The 14,965-nt window shown below is 34.0% G+C and overlaps 4 protein-coding genes across 4 annotated transcripts; all 4 read right to left on the reverse strand.

Moving 5' to 3' along the window:
• Positions 1–70: 70 nt before the first annotated feature.
• On the reverse strand, positions 71–1,502 carry LOC135958777 (odorant receptor 7a-like). The gene is made up of 4 exons (XM_065509674.1): positions 1,445–1,502; positions 637–1,375; positions 221–581; positions 71–145 (listed from the first exon to the last, which is right to left on the reverse strand). Exons 1-4 carry the CDS (start codon positions 1,500–1,502, stop codon positions 71–73), a joined length of 1,233 nt encoding a protein of 410 aa, XP_065365746.1.
• A 3,340-nt stretch (positions 1,503–4,842) lies between these two features.
• On the reverse strand, positions 4,843–7,594 carry LOC135957086 (odorant receptor 7a-like). The gene is made up of 3 exons (XM_065507752.1): positions 6,840–7,594; positions 4,970–5,327; positions 4,843–4,911 (listed from the first exon to the last, which is right to left on the reverse strand). The coding sequence occupies exons 1-3, from the start codon at positions 7,592–7,594 to the stop codon at positions 4,843–4,845; spliced, it is 1,182 nt and encodes a 393-aa protein (XP_065363824.1).
• Positions 7,595–9,119: 1,525 nt separating this feature from the next.
• On the reverse strand, positions 9,120–10,720 carry LOC135957088 (odorant receptor 7a-like). The gene is made up of 3 exons (XM_065507753.1): positions 9,966–10,720; positions 9,259–9,616; positions 9,120–9,188 (listed from the first exon to the last, which is right to left on the reverse strand). The coding sequence occupies exons 1-3, from the start codon at positions 10,718–10,720 to the stop codon at positions 9,120–9,122; spliced, it is 1,182 nt and encodes a 393-aa protein (XP_065363825.1).
• Positions 10,721–13,488: 2,768 nt separating this feature from the next.
• On the reverse strand, positions 13,489–14,788 carry LOC135957085 (odorant receptor 7a-like). Its single transcript, XM_065507751.1, has 3 exons — positions 14,034–14,788; positions 13,621–13,978; positions 13,489–13,560 (listed from the first exon to the last, which is right to left on the reverse strand). Exons 1-3 carry the CDS (start codon positions 14,786–14,788, stop codon positions 13,489–13,491), a joined length of 1,185 nt encoding a protein of 394 aa, XP_065363823.1.
• Between the last annotated feature and the right edge of the window lie 177 nt (positions 14,789–14,965).

Consider the following 14,965-nt stretch of genomic DNA (forward strand, 5'->3'; position numbering starts at 1 on the left):
ATTTATTTGAAATTTATTTTAAAGCTTCTTCAAAATTCTTTATTAATTGAAAAATATGCAATGAAATTATTTACTCCAAACCCATTCTCTCTTTAATGCCCATTTTCTTGATGAGAGTATAAAGTGAAAAGGAGAATTTGGCAATCTAAATTGAAAGAAAAGAGAGAGAGAGAGAGAGGAATTATGATTTATTATTCAAGTATTTAACAAATATACTTACACTTATAAAACTATTCAAATTAATGGGAAACATTTTGGCCGCCATCAACTGCATGGTTTGCTGGGAACGTTGCATAAAAAATATTAGCATTTTGCGGTAATGGGCATTTTGCTGGATCCAAGTTGAGTGGAATATCTCTACGCTCAACAGATCACTGTCGCACACCAAACAGTTGGCATAGTAACACAGGGGGAATATCTCCACTACCACAGCTAAAACATAAAAGCAAGAAGCTATAATGGAGGAATAGTCACGGGCAAAGATTAGCATATTGATGAGAGTAATGCCCAAAATGCCGGCGGTATTGGTAAATTGTAGAAAGATGGTGGCTGATATTACGGGTGAGATGATTTTGTAGAGCCTAAGAAAAGATGATACATTAATTTACTGTTTTAATAAGTTTGGTAACTGCTTACTCTATTAAGTTTTTATGATCTTTAATGCACATTTTCAATTCCTCTTCATTTTCCTGCAAAGTTTTTTGGGGATCTGAACCCAATTTTCGGATTCTTAGTCGCAAGATATTCACATGAGCTCGCAAAATACAAACATATACAGCAGCATAAGAATCATTGGCCACTTGCTGAAAGCAGGCAGCATCCATTAGCAAAAACTCTATAAAAGAGGCCACAAAATATTCCCATCTGGAGTTACGCCAATTAATGCGCGGCAAATATAAAGAATAAGGCGGATGACCAGCCAACATGGAGACAATGAAAGTGGAGGTGGCATAACTCCAAAATGTTATAGAGAAATTAACCACCAATTTACGTCCCAAGTTTTTGATTTTAAACAGCAACTCTATCTCATCCTCGGCTATACAACGTTCATCCAATTTGGCCATTACCGGCTCGGCAGTTAGCAGATGGGGTATAAAATACAGCAGCATGCAGATTTTCATGGAGCAACCAATTACATTTATGGCCACTTGTATGGAGGTGAATAGCGTATCATAGTCTAGACTTTTATTTGATTCCAAAGAATAGCTGGCTATAAAGGAAGCCGGCAGGAATATGGTTACACAGCAGTGTATAACTATGCAATAAATTATATAGGCATTTTTATATTTCTCGGTGCGATAAAGACCCAAAATGCGAAAGCATCTATATAAATAGGTTAAAGCTTGTTTGGTGCTTACCTTGGGCTTGGCAAAGGCTGTCGAAAGGAATTCCATTTTTGGTTGTTATTTAAGGATTGTTTTGCATATTAAAAAAAATTACTTACTTGTTGCCTTTGCCAGCACTAACTCCTGATTGCTGGCTGTGCTTGAAATTTTAAACATTTTTCTTTTAATACTAAGATTTTCTTGTTAAATGCTGTAGATTTTATATATAAATGCCAAGTTTTATTGGAAAAACTTGCACCAAAGTTTAATTTTCCTATAAGTTATTTAAGCTATTACTTTAAGAAAGTTTATTTAAGCGTAAATTATTTAAAATTTAAAACTATATCATAATTATTCATATTTTTATCGAAATTAACCCTAGAGAAGTATAAAAAGATGGGAAACTCTGCTTTTAAAAACCTAACTCAGTTGTCAAAAACCTAAATGCTAGAAAAAATGTGGAAAAACATCACTCCCATGTGTGATTGTTTTGAATATTTTTTTTGTTTCATTTTTTTTTTTTTTTTTTTTTTTTAAGTTTCCGCTCTATGTTTATTTCTCTATGAATAATACTTCCTGTTACCTTTACATCTACTCTTGTCTATCATTCCCTAAACAATTAAACTGCTTAAGCAAAACTTTTATTTTATAACAATTAAATATACAACAATTATCTCTCTGGTCAACACAACATTTATTCAAACGAAATATTTAACTTTAAAAAACATTTAAAAACTTAACAAGTTTTAAGCAACTAAAACTAATTATCCTTTAACACATCGGAAAACCGCTCACAAAAGGCCTTCTTAATGTTTTCAAGTTCTATTAAACATTAAACATTTCATAGCCGTTAGAGCAATAGGCATCTGAAGTAAAAATCAATATTTAGCAATTTTTAGAACTTCCCGGGAATTCCCAAATGGGGGATTTTCATTATCAAATTTGGGAATTCAGGGATTTTTGCTAAAAGTTTAATATTTTCTTTAATTTATTAAATTTATGTTATAAAAACCAATAATTAGCAATTTTTAGAGTTTCCCCTTTAATTCCCAAAATGGGGGATTTTTCATAACAAAATGGGAATTTCTAAAAGTTGAAGAAATTTATTAAATAGGTAAAAATCTACTATAAAAATCAATATTCAGCAATTTTTAAAGCTTCCCAGGAATTTCCAAATTGGGGATTTTTCTTAATAAAATTGGGAATTCTGGGATTTATGCTAAATATTTATTATTTCCTTTAATTTATTACATTTATGTAATAAAAACTAATAATAAGCAATTTTTAAAGTTTCCCCTTAATTCCCAAAATGGGGGATTTTTAATAACAAAATGGGAATTTCTAAAAGTTGAAGAAATTTATTAAATCAGCAAAAATCTACTATAAAAATCAACATTCAGCAATTTTTAGAACTTCCCAGGAATTCCCAAATGGGGGATATTTCATTATCAAATTTGGGAATTCTGGGATTTATGCTAAAAGTTTAATATTTTCTTTAATTTATTAAATTTATGGTATAAAAACTAACAATCAGCAATTTTTAATGTTTCCCCTTAATTCCCAAAATGGGGGATTTTTTATAACAAAATGGGAATTTCTAAAAGTTGAATAAATTTATTAAATAGGTAAATATCTATAATAAAAATCAATATTTAGCAATTTTTAAAGCTTCCCAGGAATTCCCAAATTGGGGATTTTTCTTAACAAAATTGGGAATTCTGGGATTTATGCTAAAAGTTTAATATTTTCTTTAATTTATTAAATTTTTGTAATAAAAACTAATAATAAGCAATTTTTAAAGTTTCTGCTTTAATTCCCAAAATGGGGGATTTTTCATTACAAAATAGGAATTTCTAAAAGTTGAAGAAATTTATTAAATAGGTAAAAAGCTATCATAAAAATCAATATTCAGCAATTTTTAGAGGTTCTCAGGAATTCCCAATAGGGGATTTTTCATTACCAATTTTGGGAATTCTGGGATTTATGCTAAAAGTTAAATATTTTCTTTAATTTATTAAATTTATGTATACAAATTAATAATCAACAATTTTTAGAGTTTCCCCTTAATTCCCAAAATGGGGGATTTTTCATAACAAAATGGGAATTTCTAAAAGTTGAATAAATTTATTAAATAGGTAAAAAGCTATCATAAAAATCAATATTCAGCAATTTTTAAAGCTTCCCAGGAATTCCCAAATTGGGGATTTTTCTTTACAAAATTGGGAATTCTGGGATTTTTGCTAAAAGTTTAATATTTTCTTTAATTTATTAAATTTATGTTATAAAAACTAATAATCATCAATTTTTAAAGTTTCCCCTTTAATTCTTAAAATGGGGGATTTTTCATAACAAAATGGGAATTTCTAAAAGTTGAAGAAATTTATTAAATAGGTAAATTTCTACAATTAAAATCTATATTTAGCAATTTTTAGAGATTCCCAGGAATTCCCAAATGGGGGATTTTTCTTAACAAAATTGGGAATTCTGGGATTTTTCAAAAAAGTTTAATATTTTCTTTAATTTATTAAATTTATGTTATAAAAACTAATAATAAGCAATTTTTAAAGTTTCTGCTTTAATTCCCAAAATGGGGGATTTTTCAAAATAAAATGGGAATTTCTAAAAGTTGAAGAAATTTATTAAATATGTGAAAATCTATAATAAAAATTAATATTTAGCAATTTTTAAAGCTTCCCAGGAATTCCCAAATGGGGGATTTTTCCTAACAAAATTGGGAATTCAGGGATTTTGGCTAAAAGTTTAATATTTTCTTTAATTTATTAAATTTATGTAATACAAATTAATAATCAATAATTTTTAGAGTGTCCCCTTTAATTCTTAAAATGGGGGATTTTTCATAACAAAATGGGAATTTCTAAAAGTTGAATAAATTTATTAAATAGGTAAAAATCTACTATAAAAATCAATATTCAGCCAATTTTAAAGTTTCCCAGGAATTCCCAATATGGGATTTTTCATTACCAATTTTTGGGAATTCAGGGATTTTTGCTAAAAGTTTAATATTTTCTTTAATTTATTAAATTTATGTTATAAAAACTAATAATCAGCTAATTTTAAAGTTTCCCCTTAATTCCCAAATTGGGGGATTTTTCATAACAAAATGGGAATTTCTAAAAGTTGAATAAATATATTAAATATATAAAAATCTATTATAAAAACCAATATTCAGCAATTTTTAGAGCTTCTCAGGAATTCTGAAATTGAGGGATTTTTGTTAAAAGTATCCAGTGAATTATTACGAGGTTTTCAAAGATTGGCGTACATGCTGTTCAAAGGAAAGAGTTTAAATTATTGTGTTTTAGGTTTTTTTTATTGTATATGTTTGAAAAATTTTGTGGTAATACATTTTACAATATCTTGTAAAAATAGGGCGTAGTGTTTTATTCTAAAAAACAAACTTCAGAATTCTATAATCCTTCTTTAATAGTTTAAATAAAAGTGTAAAGCTACTAAATATTGCTTGAACATTTGGATTATGCCTTGCGTTTTGCCTTTATTACTTCAGGTTTTGTCCAAAATCCATTTTCTTGATAAACGTATACAGAGAAAATGAAAACTTGGCTATCTGTAATAAAATGAGTTAAATATTTTACAATAAAATAAATTTTACATTTCAAACTTACCCCCACACTGGTGTTTAGAGTTATGGGAAATAGTTTCATAGCCGTTAGAGTTATGGGCGTCTGGGAACGCATCATAAAGTATATCATCAATTTACGAAAGCGTTTCTCCTTATCAATCCACTTACAATGAAATATGGCCAATGCTAGCTGCTCACTGTCGTCTATTAGACAAGTGGCCTGATATGAACAGGGGCTGGTTTGCGCTAAGACTGCCATAAAATAAAGTACCGAACCAATTTGCCCAGAAAGATCGGCAAAAACAAAAATATTTATTAAAGTGGTGCCTAATATGAGAGCGGTAATGGCGAACTGAATAAACATGGTAATGGAGATCACAGGGCTGATAATGTTTACCAAACTAAAAAGAAATAAAAAGAAAAAAGTTACATTTACTGCTGAAAGGAGTTAATAAAGTGGTGCCCATTTTAAGGGCAGACAATAGTGAACTGAGTAAACATGGTAATGGAGATATGATAGAGCTGATAATGTCTACCAAACTAAAAAGAAATAAAAAGAAAAAAATTACTGGTACTGCCGAAAGGAGTTAATAAAGTGGTGCTCAATATAGAGGGCAGACAATAGTGAACTGAATAAACATAATAATGGAGATATGATAGAGCTGATAATGTCAACCAAACTAAAAAGAAATAAAAAGAAAAAAATTACTGGTACTGCCGAAAGGAGTTAATAAAGTGGTGCCCATTTAAAGGGCAGACAATAGTGAACTGAATAAACATGGTAATGGAGATATGATAGTGCTGACAATGTCTACAAAACTAAAAAGAAATAAAAAGAAAAAAGTTACATTTACTGCTGAAAGGAGATAATAATAAAGTGGTGCCCAATATAAGGGCGATAGCGGTAGAACTGAATAAAAAATATTAATGGAGATATGACAGGGCTGATAATGTCTACCAAACTAAAGGGTCTTCCAATAGGGACTTCCAACCTTTGTCTATTGATAGCAGTCATATTGTTGAAGCTACATCTGGTTAAGTTGGCTGTCATTTATTCAGTGTACACGAGAATGCGAGTCAGTCGATTTCGCATTTTGCAGACCACAACTTGGCGAATTTTGCGGCGTGACTTGGTCCGTTCGCTGGATGGTCCCTGGAAACTGAACCTAATTTTCATCAACAAAATCATCATCAGCTATGACAATCTTTTCTGGATGAATGGGTACGTCAAGAAACAAAATTTTCGAATTTGGAACGATACCAATCCACATGAGATCCAAGAGCGTCCAATGCATTCCGAACAAATCTTTGTTTGGTGTGGATTTTGGGCTGTCTGCGTCATCGTTCAAAATTTCTTTGAGAACGACGTTGCCAAGGCCATTACCAGCAACGGCAAGCGCTATAGGTTGATGATTACCAACTTCTTTTGGTCTGAATTGGATGAGATGGGCACCAACGAGATGTGGGTTAAACGGGATGGCACTACATGCTACACAGCGCATGCCACAGCGATTTGAGGGCATGGTCATCTCATGTGCAGATGATGTGAACTGGCCACCGAGATCGTGTGATTTGCCACTGTTAGACCTTTTCTTAAACCACAAACTACAGCGGCTAGCAAAGCCAGCATAATCCAGGCCATTGGTCTAATTAAGCCTGACTTCTGCAGCCAGAGCCATTGGACATTTTGGATGCGTATCACACAGAAAAGCCTAGTCGGACATTTGCACGATGATAGATGCCCTACAAAATGGCATCGACAGGTCTATGATATCTCAACCTTAATTTATTTAAATTTTAAGATAGAAAGGCCTTAATGAAAGACCCTTTAAAATAAGATAAAATTAATATAGTAATACTACCAACCAAACTAAAAAGAAATAAAAAGAAAAAAAAAAACAATTTATAAACACCTTAACAAAGTCTGATGATCCTTAATGCACTGCACCAGCTGCTCATAATGCTCATCATTACTGCTGGACAAATCTGTACCCAAACTCTGGACACGTTCGACCAATATCTGCATATGAGTACGTATAACATAGATATAAATGACAGGATAACCATCGATGGCCGCTTGACACAGAATGGCCATATTTATCAGCATATATTCAATGAACGATTGTAACAAAAACTCGCCAAGAGAATTGTGCCAATCTATTAAAGGAATAAATAAGGCATATCCGGGTTTGCCACTATACATCGAGGCCACCATTGTAGCTGCTACATACAAACAATATAATGTACAATAAAATATTGTCAAACGATTACATGTCATGGCACACTGGCGAATTTTATTATACTCCTGCTGAATCTGGCATCTAGCATCTAGTAGATCCATAACATCTAAAGCCTGATGTAAACGTTGCATGGACATCACAATTGCAATAATTTTGGCGGGTATACCCAAAGCATTGATGCAGGCTTGCAGTGAAGTCAACAATTGCTCGTTTGTCATATTACTGTATTCGTACCAATAACTCAAAATGAAGGATAAGGGCAGAGATACACACACAATTAGTTTCATTAAAATCGCATACACTTTATGTAAATGTGGCCATTTAAATGATGGCTGCAAACCCAGATATTTAAATAAATCAAACAGATAGTTGGTGGCTTCCCGTGTAGCCTGTAAAGTATTGCCTTGTCTCCAAAATCTGGCGAACATGTTGTAAGTGTTAAACGGAACTAATTGCTGTTTAAAATCTGTCATTAATTTTATAATTGTTACATCACAATTTAAAATTTATTTTGACTATTAACATTTCCATAAACATATGGAAATCATCGCGTGCCACTTTATTAAGGTGTAATTTAAAACACCTTATTATTTAAAATAAAAAAAAATCATTTCCGTTGAATTTATCCTTGAACATATTTGAAATCATATCGTCAATGCATTTCCACAGAGTTGGGTGTTTAACCCTCTTTGTGTTGATGACTTATTTATTCAATTCAGTTTTCATTTCATAATATTAAATGGATTTATAAAACTACTTACATAAATATATGTATGCATGTGTCTACCCTAAATTGTGAAACTTGAATTTAAAATCTAGAGGGCGTTATTATAATTATTATTATTATCCGTTGTACGAAATGAATTACCCACTCACTATCTTAATATTTAGTTAAGTCTTAGCTGTATAAGAAGAAACATCAAATCAAATAAAAGAATTCTATTCTAAGCATCAATTTCCACTTGGGCTTTTTATTTATAAGAAATTGTTTAGGAATTTGAATGCCAATCGTCATGGTGGTTAGTAAACTAACCACCCCCATACTCCATAAAAACCTTGGGATGGGGAGGTTTTTTTCGTATTTTTCATAATAAACTAAACTTAATTAAAGTAAAACTTCGCCCAGTATCAGTAAAACCCGTCTTCGTAAGCCGGACGTTACTGTTCTCCGTTCACGAAGTAGTCAGAGAGGCACTCGTGGTCTACGATTACAAACAACTCTGTTGTTAGACTGCTAAAGCGATTCTAGGAGTTAGAAAGAAGAATCAAAAGCCATGGAAAAATCTATAATAAAAATTAATATTCAGCAATTTTTAAAGCTTCCCAGGAATTCCCAAATTGTGGATTTTTCTTAACAAAATTGGGAATTCTGGGATTTATGCTAAATGTTTAATATTTTCTTTAATTTATTAAATTTATATAATAAAAACTAATAATTAGCAATTTTTAGAGTTTCCCGTTTAATTCTTAAAATGGGGGATTTTTCATAACAAAATGGGAATTTCTAAAAGTTGAAGAAATTTATTAAATAGGTAAAAATATATAATTAAAATCAATATTTAGCAGTTTTTAGAGCTTTCCAGGAATTCTGAATCAGTTATTTTTAATGATTCCCTTTAATTCCCAAATTGAGGAATTTTTCGTAACTCAATTGGGAATTCGGAGATTTTTGCTATAAGTAAAAACAAATCATCATTTAACTAAGTGGTAGCCTCACGAGTAGCCAGTGAATTATTGCCTGGTTTTCAAAGATTGGCGTACATGCTGTTCAAAGGAATGATTTCAAATTTCTGTGTTAAAAATTTATTATTTGTGGTAATCCCGATTTACAATAAGTTCAGAAACTAGGGCGAAGTGGCAGAATTCTATAATCCTACTTTTATAGTTTAAATAAAAGTGTAAAGCTACTAAATACACTTGAAATTCTAAATTATGCGTTGCTTTTTTCCATTATTACTTCAAGTTTTGTCCAAAATCCATTTCCTTGATAAACATATACAGAGAAAATGAGAATTTGACTATCTGCAATGAAATGAACAAACACAATCATTAAATATTTAACAATAAAATAAATTTTACATTCCAAACTTACCCCCACACTGGTGTTTAGAGTTATGGGAAATAGTTTCAAAGCCGTTAGAGTTATGGGCGTCTGGGAACGCATCATAAAGTATATCATCAATTTGCGAAAGCGTATATCCTTACCAATCCACTTACAATGAAATATGGCCAATGCTAGCTGCTCACTGTCATCGGTTAGACAAGTGGCCTGAAAGCAACAGGGGCTGGTTTGCACCAAGACTGCCAGCAAATAGAGTACCGAACCAATTTGTCCAGAAAGATCGGCAAAAATAAAAATATTTATTAATGTGGTGCCCAAGATAAGAGCGGTAATGGTGAACTGAATAAACATGGTAATGGAGATCACAGGGCTGATAATGTCCACCAAACTAAAAAGAAATAAAAAGAAAAAAAATTACTGGTACTGCTGAAAGGAGATAATAAAGTGGTGCCCATTTTAAGGGCAGACAATAGTGAACTGAATAAAAACTAAAAAGAAATAAAAAGAAAAAAATTACTGGTACTGCCGAAAGGAGTTAATAAAGTGGTGCCCAATATAAGGGCGGTAGTGACTAATGCTGAAAGGAGATAATAATGGGGTGCCTACTAAAAAGAAATAAAAAGAAAAAAGTTGCAGTTAATGCTGAAAGGAGATAATAATGGGGTGCCCAATAAAAAGAAATAAAAAGAAAAAAGTTGCAGTTATTTTAACAATTCCTAAATTCAATTTATAAACACCTTAACAAATTCTGATGATCCTTAATGCACAGCACCAGCTGCTCATAGTGTTCATCATTACTGGTAGACAAATCTATACCCAAACTGCTGACACGTTCCACCAATATCTGCATATGAGTACGTATCACATAGATATAAATGACAGGATACACATCAATGCCCGCTTGATACAAAACAGCCACATTTATCAATACAAATTCAATGAACGAATGCAACACAAACTCGACAAGGGAATTGTGCCAACTTATTAAGGGTATAAATAATGCATACGCTGGTTTGCCAACACACAACGAGGCCACCATTGTAGATTCCACATACACACAATATAATGTGCAATAAAATATTGTCAAACGATTACCCGTCATGGCACAATGACGAATTTTATCATATTCCTTCGGACTGTGGCATCTAGCATCTAGTAGATCCATAACATCTAGAGCTCTACGTAAATGTTTCATGGACACTATTATTGTGAAAACTTTGGCGGGTATTCCAAAGATATTGATGCAGGCTTGCAGTGACGTCAACAATTGTACGGCTGTCATTTTGCTGTATTCATAGGAATAACTTAAAACGAAGGATATGGGCAGAAATACACAAACGATTAGCTTGATTAAAACCGCATACACTTGATGTAACTGTAGCCATTTCAAAGGTTCCCGAAAACCCAGATATACAAATAGCTCAAACAGATAGACGGCGGCTTCCCGAGTAGCCTGTAAATTATTGCCCTGTCTCCAAAATCTAGCGAACATGTTGTAAGCGTTAAAAGGAAATAGTTGGTTTTGAAAATCTGTCATTAATTTTAAGTCTTTTTATAGCAATATTTAAGCTAAATATAGATAATATTTGATTAGCGTAACAGAAGAGGGGCGTAGTTTTGTTAAGTTAAATTAATGGTAGAGCTAAGTTAGAATAAATTTTATTCCATTATTGTATTGGACGTGTGAATTAGCAGAAGAGCAAATCATGAATAAATAATTTTAGTTTACAAAAAATATTTTTAAGTAAAAAGAGGTATCATAAAAGTGCCAGTTTATTTTATTGCAATTTGCAATATGATAAAATTATCGCACTTCTCCCCTGGCTCCTGGAGCGGTTGGAAATCATGTTCAGCTATGAAGATGATTTTTTGAACAGAATTGCCTTATTTAGGACGATACCAATCCGCATCTGAGTGTCCAATGCATCCCGAAAAAGTTACTGTTTGGTGTGGATTTTGGTCTCTCGGCGTTATCGGTTCCTATATCATTGAGAACGACGTTGGTCAGACCATCACCTGTCAACGGCGGGCGCCATCACCTGAATTTGATGATATAGAAACTAACGACATGTGGTTTCAACAGGAAGCCTCTTCACGCTTCACATTGGACATTCTATACTATCGATTTGATGGCATGGTCGGTCGTCTCACGTGGAGCAGATATGAACTGGGCATTGAGCCACGTGCGATTAGACCCTGTTAGACTCTTTCTTGTGGAGTTTTCTTAACTCGCAGGTCTATGCTAATAAGTCACAAACAACAGCGACCCCCAAAGTGAACATAACCCATGACATCGGTCAAATTCTGCCTGATTTATGCCGCAAAGTCATGGAAATTTCAGATGCCCGACATCCATCCATCGGATCTCAACGTAAATAAGTCCCCTGGACCAGTGTTCTTCGACGCTAGCTCGTCCATTAGCTAAGCTTTTCAGCACTTTATACCGAGCCGGCATCAGGTTGCTAATGTCAGGCTAATTCCTAAAAAGGAAGAATTGCCTTGACATCGCCCAACAGCAATTTGTTCTGCACTTTCCAAAGTTATGGAGTGTATGGTTAACTATCATCTTGTGAAATATTTAGAGTTCAACAAGCTACTCAGCGACCGGCAGGCAGTATGGCTTTCGTCGAGGACGCTCTACGTAGGACTTGCTAGCCTTCCTATCGGAAAAATGGTGTTGTTTCATTCACTGTTTTGGCGAAAGTAAAGTGTGGCTCTAGATATTTCCAAGGCGTTCGCTAGAGTGTGACATGGTGCACTTTTATCAAAACCTATTGCCTTTGGTGTCGGTAATAACTTCTCTCGATTTATAGCGTTCTTTCTCAGAGTCCGAACTAAACGGGAGAGACTTGCTAGCCTTCCTATCGGAAAAATGGTGTTGTTTCATTCACCGTTTTAGCGAAAGTAAAGTGGTGGCTCTAGATATTTACAAGGCGTTTGCTAGAGTGTGGCATGGTGCACTTTTATCAAACCCTATTGCCTTTGGTGTCGTTAATAACTTCTCTCGATTTATAGCGGGCTTTCTCAGAGGTCGCACTAAACGAGAGAGACTTGCTAGCCTTCCTATTGGAAAAATGGTGTCTCTCCATTCATCGTTTTGTCGAAAGTAAAGTGGTGGCTCTAGATATTTCCAAGTAGTTCGCTAGCATGGTGCTCTTTTATCAAAACTAAAAGCTTTGGTGTCGGTAATAATCTCTCGTTTTATATCGCGATTTCTCAGAGATCGTACTAAACGAGAGAGACTTGCTAGCCTTTCCTATCGGAAAAATGGCGTCGTTCAATTCACAGTTTTGGCGGTGTCGTTAATAATGTCTCTTGATTTATGTCGAGATGGGATCAGGGGGACCGCAAGGCTCCGTTCTTTCTTCTACTAAATATATTCCTTATATTGCTAAACGATAGCAACATTTGCCATTCATATTCATGCAGTTATATACCAATCCTATCGGAGATTGATGCAAAAAATTAATGATTCTCTTAATCGGGACCTCTCTGAATGGGGTCGTGCAAAAAGGGTCACTCTCCACGCTTGCAAGACTGACACAACATGGAACAACAGTCCATTGCGCTTCTTCTGTATTTGTGGGCGGTCTAAATATTGTGGAATAAGATGCTCTTGATGTTCAGGATATGAGAATTCAAGTATCTGGGAATTACTTCACTCCTGATCTGATCTCCTCACTACTTACACCACCTACATATATCCGACCGAAAATGGAATACAACTCCCATTATGGGCCGGTGCTTCAAACACTATTTGGAGCTACCGCTACTCGAAAGGACTATCCTATCCGAAGGTGATTGTTGGTGAGAGAAAGGAATCCAACTCTATTGATTCGCTGGAGCACCGACGCAATAAGGGCCGCGTTTCACTGTTCTATCGGATGAAATTAGGAAACTTGTTCCCTAATCGAAATATTCCGTCCGACTGTCTGTTGAAATCACGATAGGGCGCAAACGAAAGTAGCTTGCTAGCTGAAGTTTTCCTCAAATACTTTCTGTTTATAAGGTTTCATTGGTATCTTTCCTCCAACTTTTGTGAGGACCCTTTATATCAGAAAAGTATTTTATTGTATGGTTAGTATGCAAGATTCGGCATAACCGAATACATACAACACACTTACTTGTTTTTATTTTAAATATAAAGATAAGAAGCGCTTCACACAATACCCTTTATTTATTAATACTAAAACTACTACATTCATTTACTACAAATTTTCTATTCAAACCATATTTTAGTGCTGAGTACTCAGTTTCCTCTTAGTCCTTTAAGTTTTTGCCAAAATCCATTTCCTTGATAAACGTATACAGAGAAAATGAAAACTTGGCTATCTGTAACAGAAACAAAGATAAACAAATCAAAAAATCTAGAATTTATCCCAACAAACTTACCCCCAAACTGGTATTCAAAGTTATGGGAAACAATTTTAAAGCGGTTAAAGCCACCGGTGTCTGGGAACGCATCATAAAGAATATCATCATTTTGCGAAAGCGTATATCCTTATTAAACCACTCACAATGAAATATGGCCAATGTCAACTGATCACTGTCATCCATTAGACAGGTGGCCTGATAGCAACAGGGAGAGGTTTGCACCAAAACCGCTAGGAAATATACAACCGAGGCTATCTGGGCCGAAAAGTCGGCAAATATCATAATATTTATTAGAGTGGTGCCCAGTATAATGGCGGTTATCATAAATTGTATGAAAATGGTAATCGAGATGACGGGACTGATAATATCCAATAATCTGTAAAGAGAACATGCTAAATACTTTCAGAATTTAACTACCAAAATTCAACTACCTTAACAACTCCTGATGATCCTTAACACATAACACCAATTGCTTGTAGTCATCATCATTTGTGGTCTCCTCATCGGTACCCAATCTCTTGACACGTTCCACCAATATCTGCATATGAGTGCGAATGGCATAGATATAAATGACCGCATACACATCATCGCCACCCTCGTGCATGCAAATCAAATTCATAAGCATATATTCCAGGAACGACTGTACAATAAACTCCAGCGTAGAATTGCGCCAATCCATGAGGGGTATAATCACAGAATATGGTGGTTGTCCCATCAACACCGATGTGATCATGGTTAGAGCTGTGTACAGCATATAGAATCCTATAAAGAATATGGTCAAACGATTGCCAAGCATGGCACAATAACGAATTTTCTCTTTTTCATCTTGTCGTTGGCAGCGAGCATCTAATATGTCCATTACATCCATAGCCTCATGTAGACGTTTCAATGATATCACTACTGCTAGAAATTTGGCCGGTAAACCCCAAACATTGATCGCCACTTGCAATGAGGTCAACAATTGTACGGGTGTCATTTGCCTGAAGCCGTAATAGAAACTTAAAATGAATGAAATGGGTAAAAATACCAAAGCACTTAAATTCAGCATAACTGAATACAGATAGTATAGAGGTTTCCATTTTGGTGGTTGCTGAAATCCCAGATAAAGAAAATTCTTGAACAGATATACAGTGGCTTCTCGTGTAGCCTGTAAATTGTCGCCACGACCCCAAAATCTATCGAACATGTTGCTTGATATAAAGATACTGACTCACTTAATGGTTGTCTGGTTATCTACAATACAATACTTGGAAGCGTTAGTTCCCTTAATTAAATAAATACATTTTTGTTAACATTGTTGCAGAGGGCGTGGTTTTGCCACGAGTTTTTAATTTTTGACTGCTGAAAATACTTGCCAAATACA

Source organism: Calliphora vicina, chromosome 4 (assembly GCF_958450345.1).
Source record: "Calliphora vicina chromosome 4, idCalVici1.1, whole genome shotgun sequence".
Classification (NCBI taxonomy): domain Eukaryota; kingdom Metazoa; phylum Arthropoda; class Insecta; order Diptera; family Calliphoridae; genus Calliphora; species Calliphora vicina.

Excerpts from the sequence above, each read along its gene's own strand:
- LOC135958777 (XM_065509674.1), bottom strand. The coding sequence starts at position 1,502 with ATGTTTAAAATTTCAAGCACAGCCAGCAATCAGGAGTTAGTGCTGGCA. Across the intron at positions 1,376-1,444 it reads AGTGCTGGCAAAGGCAACAA|CCTTTGCCAAGCCCAAGGTA; the intron begins GTAAGTAATTTT and ends TCCTTTCGACAG. Across the intron at positions 146-220 it reads ATTTGAATAGTTTTATAAGT|ATTGCCAAATTCTCCTTTTC; the intron begins GTAAGTATATTT and ends CTTTCAATTTAG.
- LOC135957086 (XM_065507752.1), bottom strand. The coding sequence starts at position 7,594 with ATGTTCGCCAGATTTTGGAGACAAGGCAATACTTTACAGGCTACACGG. Across the intron at positions 5,328-6,839 it reads GATCATCAGACTTTGTTAAG|TTTGGTAAACATTATCAGCC; the intron begins GTGTTTATAAAT and ends ATTTCTTTTTAG. Across the intron at positions 4,912-4,969 it reads CTCTAAACACCAGTGTGGGG|ATAGCCAAGTTTTCATTTTC; the intron begins GTAAGTTTGAAA and ends ATTTTATTACAG.
- LOC135957088 (XM_065507753.1), bottom strand. The coding sequence starts at position 10,720 with ATGTTCGCTAGATTTTGGAGACAGGGCAATAATTTACAGGCTACTCGG. Across the intron at positions 9,617-9,965 it reads GATCATCAGAATTTGTTAAG|TTTGGTGGACATTATCAGCC; the intron begins GTGTTTATAAAT and ends ATTTCTTTTTAG. Across the intron at positions 9,189-9,258 it reads CTCTAAACACCAGTGTGGGG|ATAGTCAAATTCTCATTTTC; the intron begins GTAAGTTTGGAA and ends ATTTCATTGCAG.
- LOC135957085 (XM_065507751.1), bottom strand. The coding sequence starts at position 14,788 with ATGTTCGATAGATTTTGGGGTCGTGGCGACAATTTACAGGCTACACGA. Across the intron at positions 13,979-14,033 it reads GATCATCAGGAGTTGTTAAG|ATTATTGGATATTATCAGTC; the intron begins GTAGTTGAATTT and ends TTCTCTTTACAG. Across the intron at positions 13,561-13,620 it reads CTTTGAATACCAGTTTGGGG|ATAGCCAAGTTTTCATTTTC; the intron begins GTAAGTTTGTTG and ends TTTCTGTTACAG.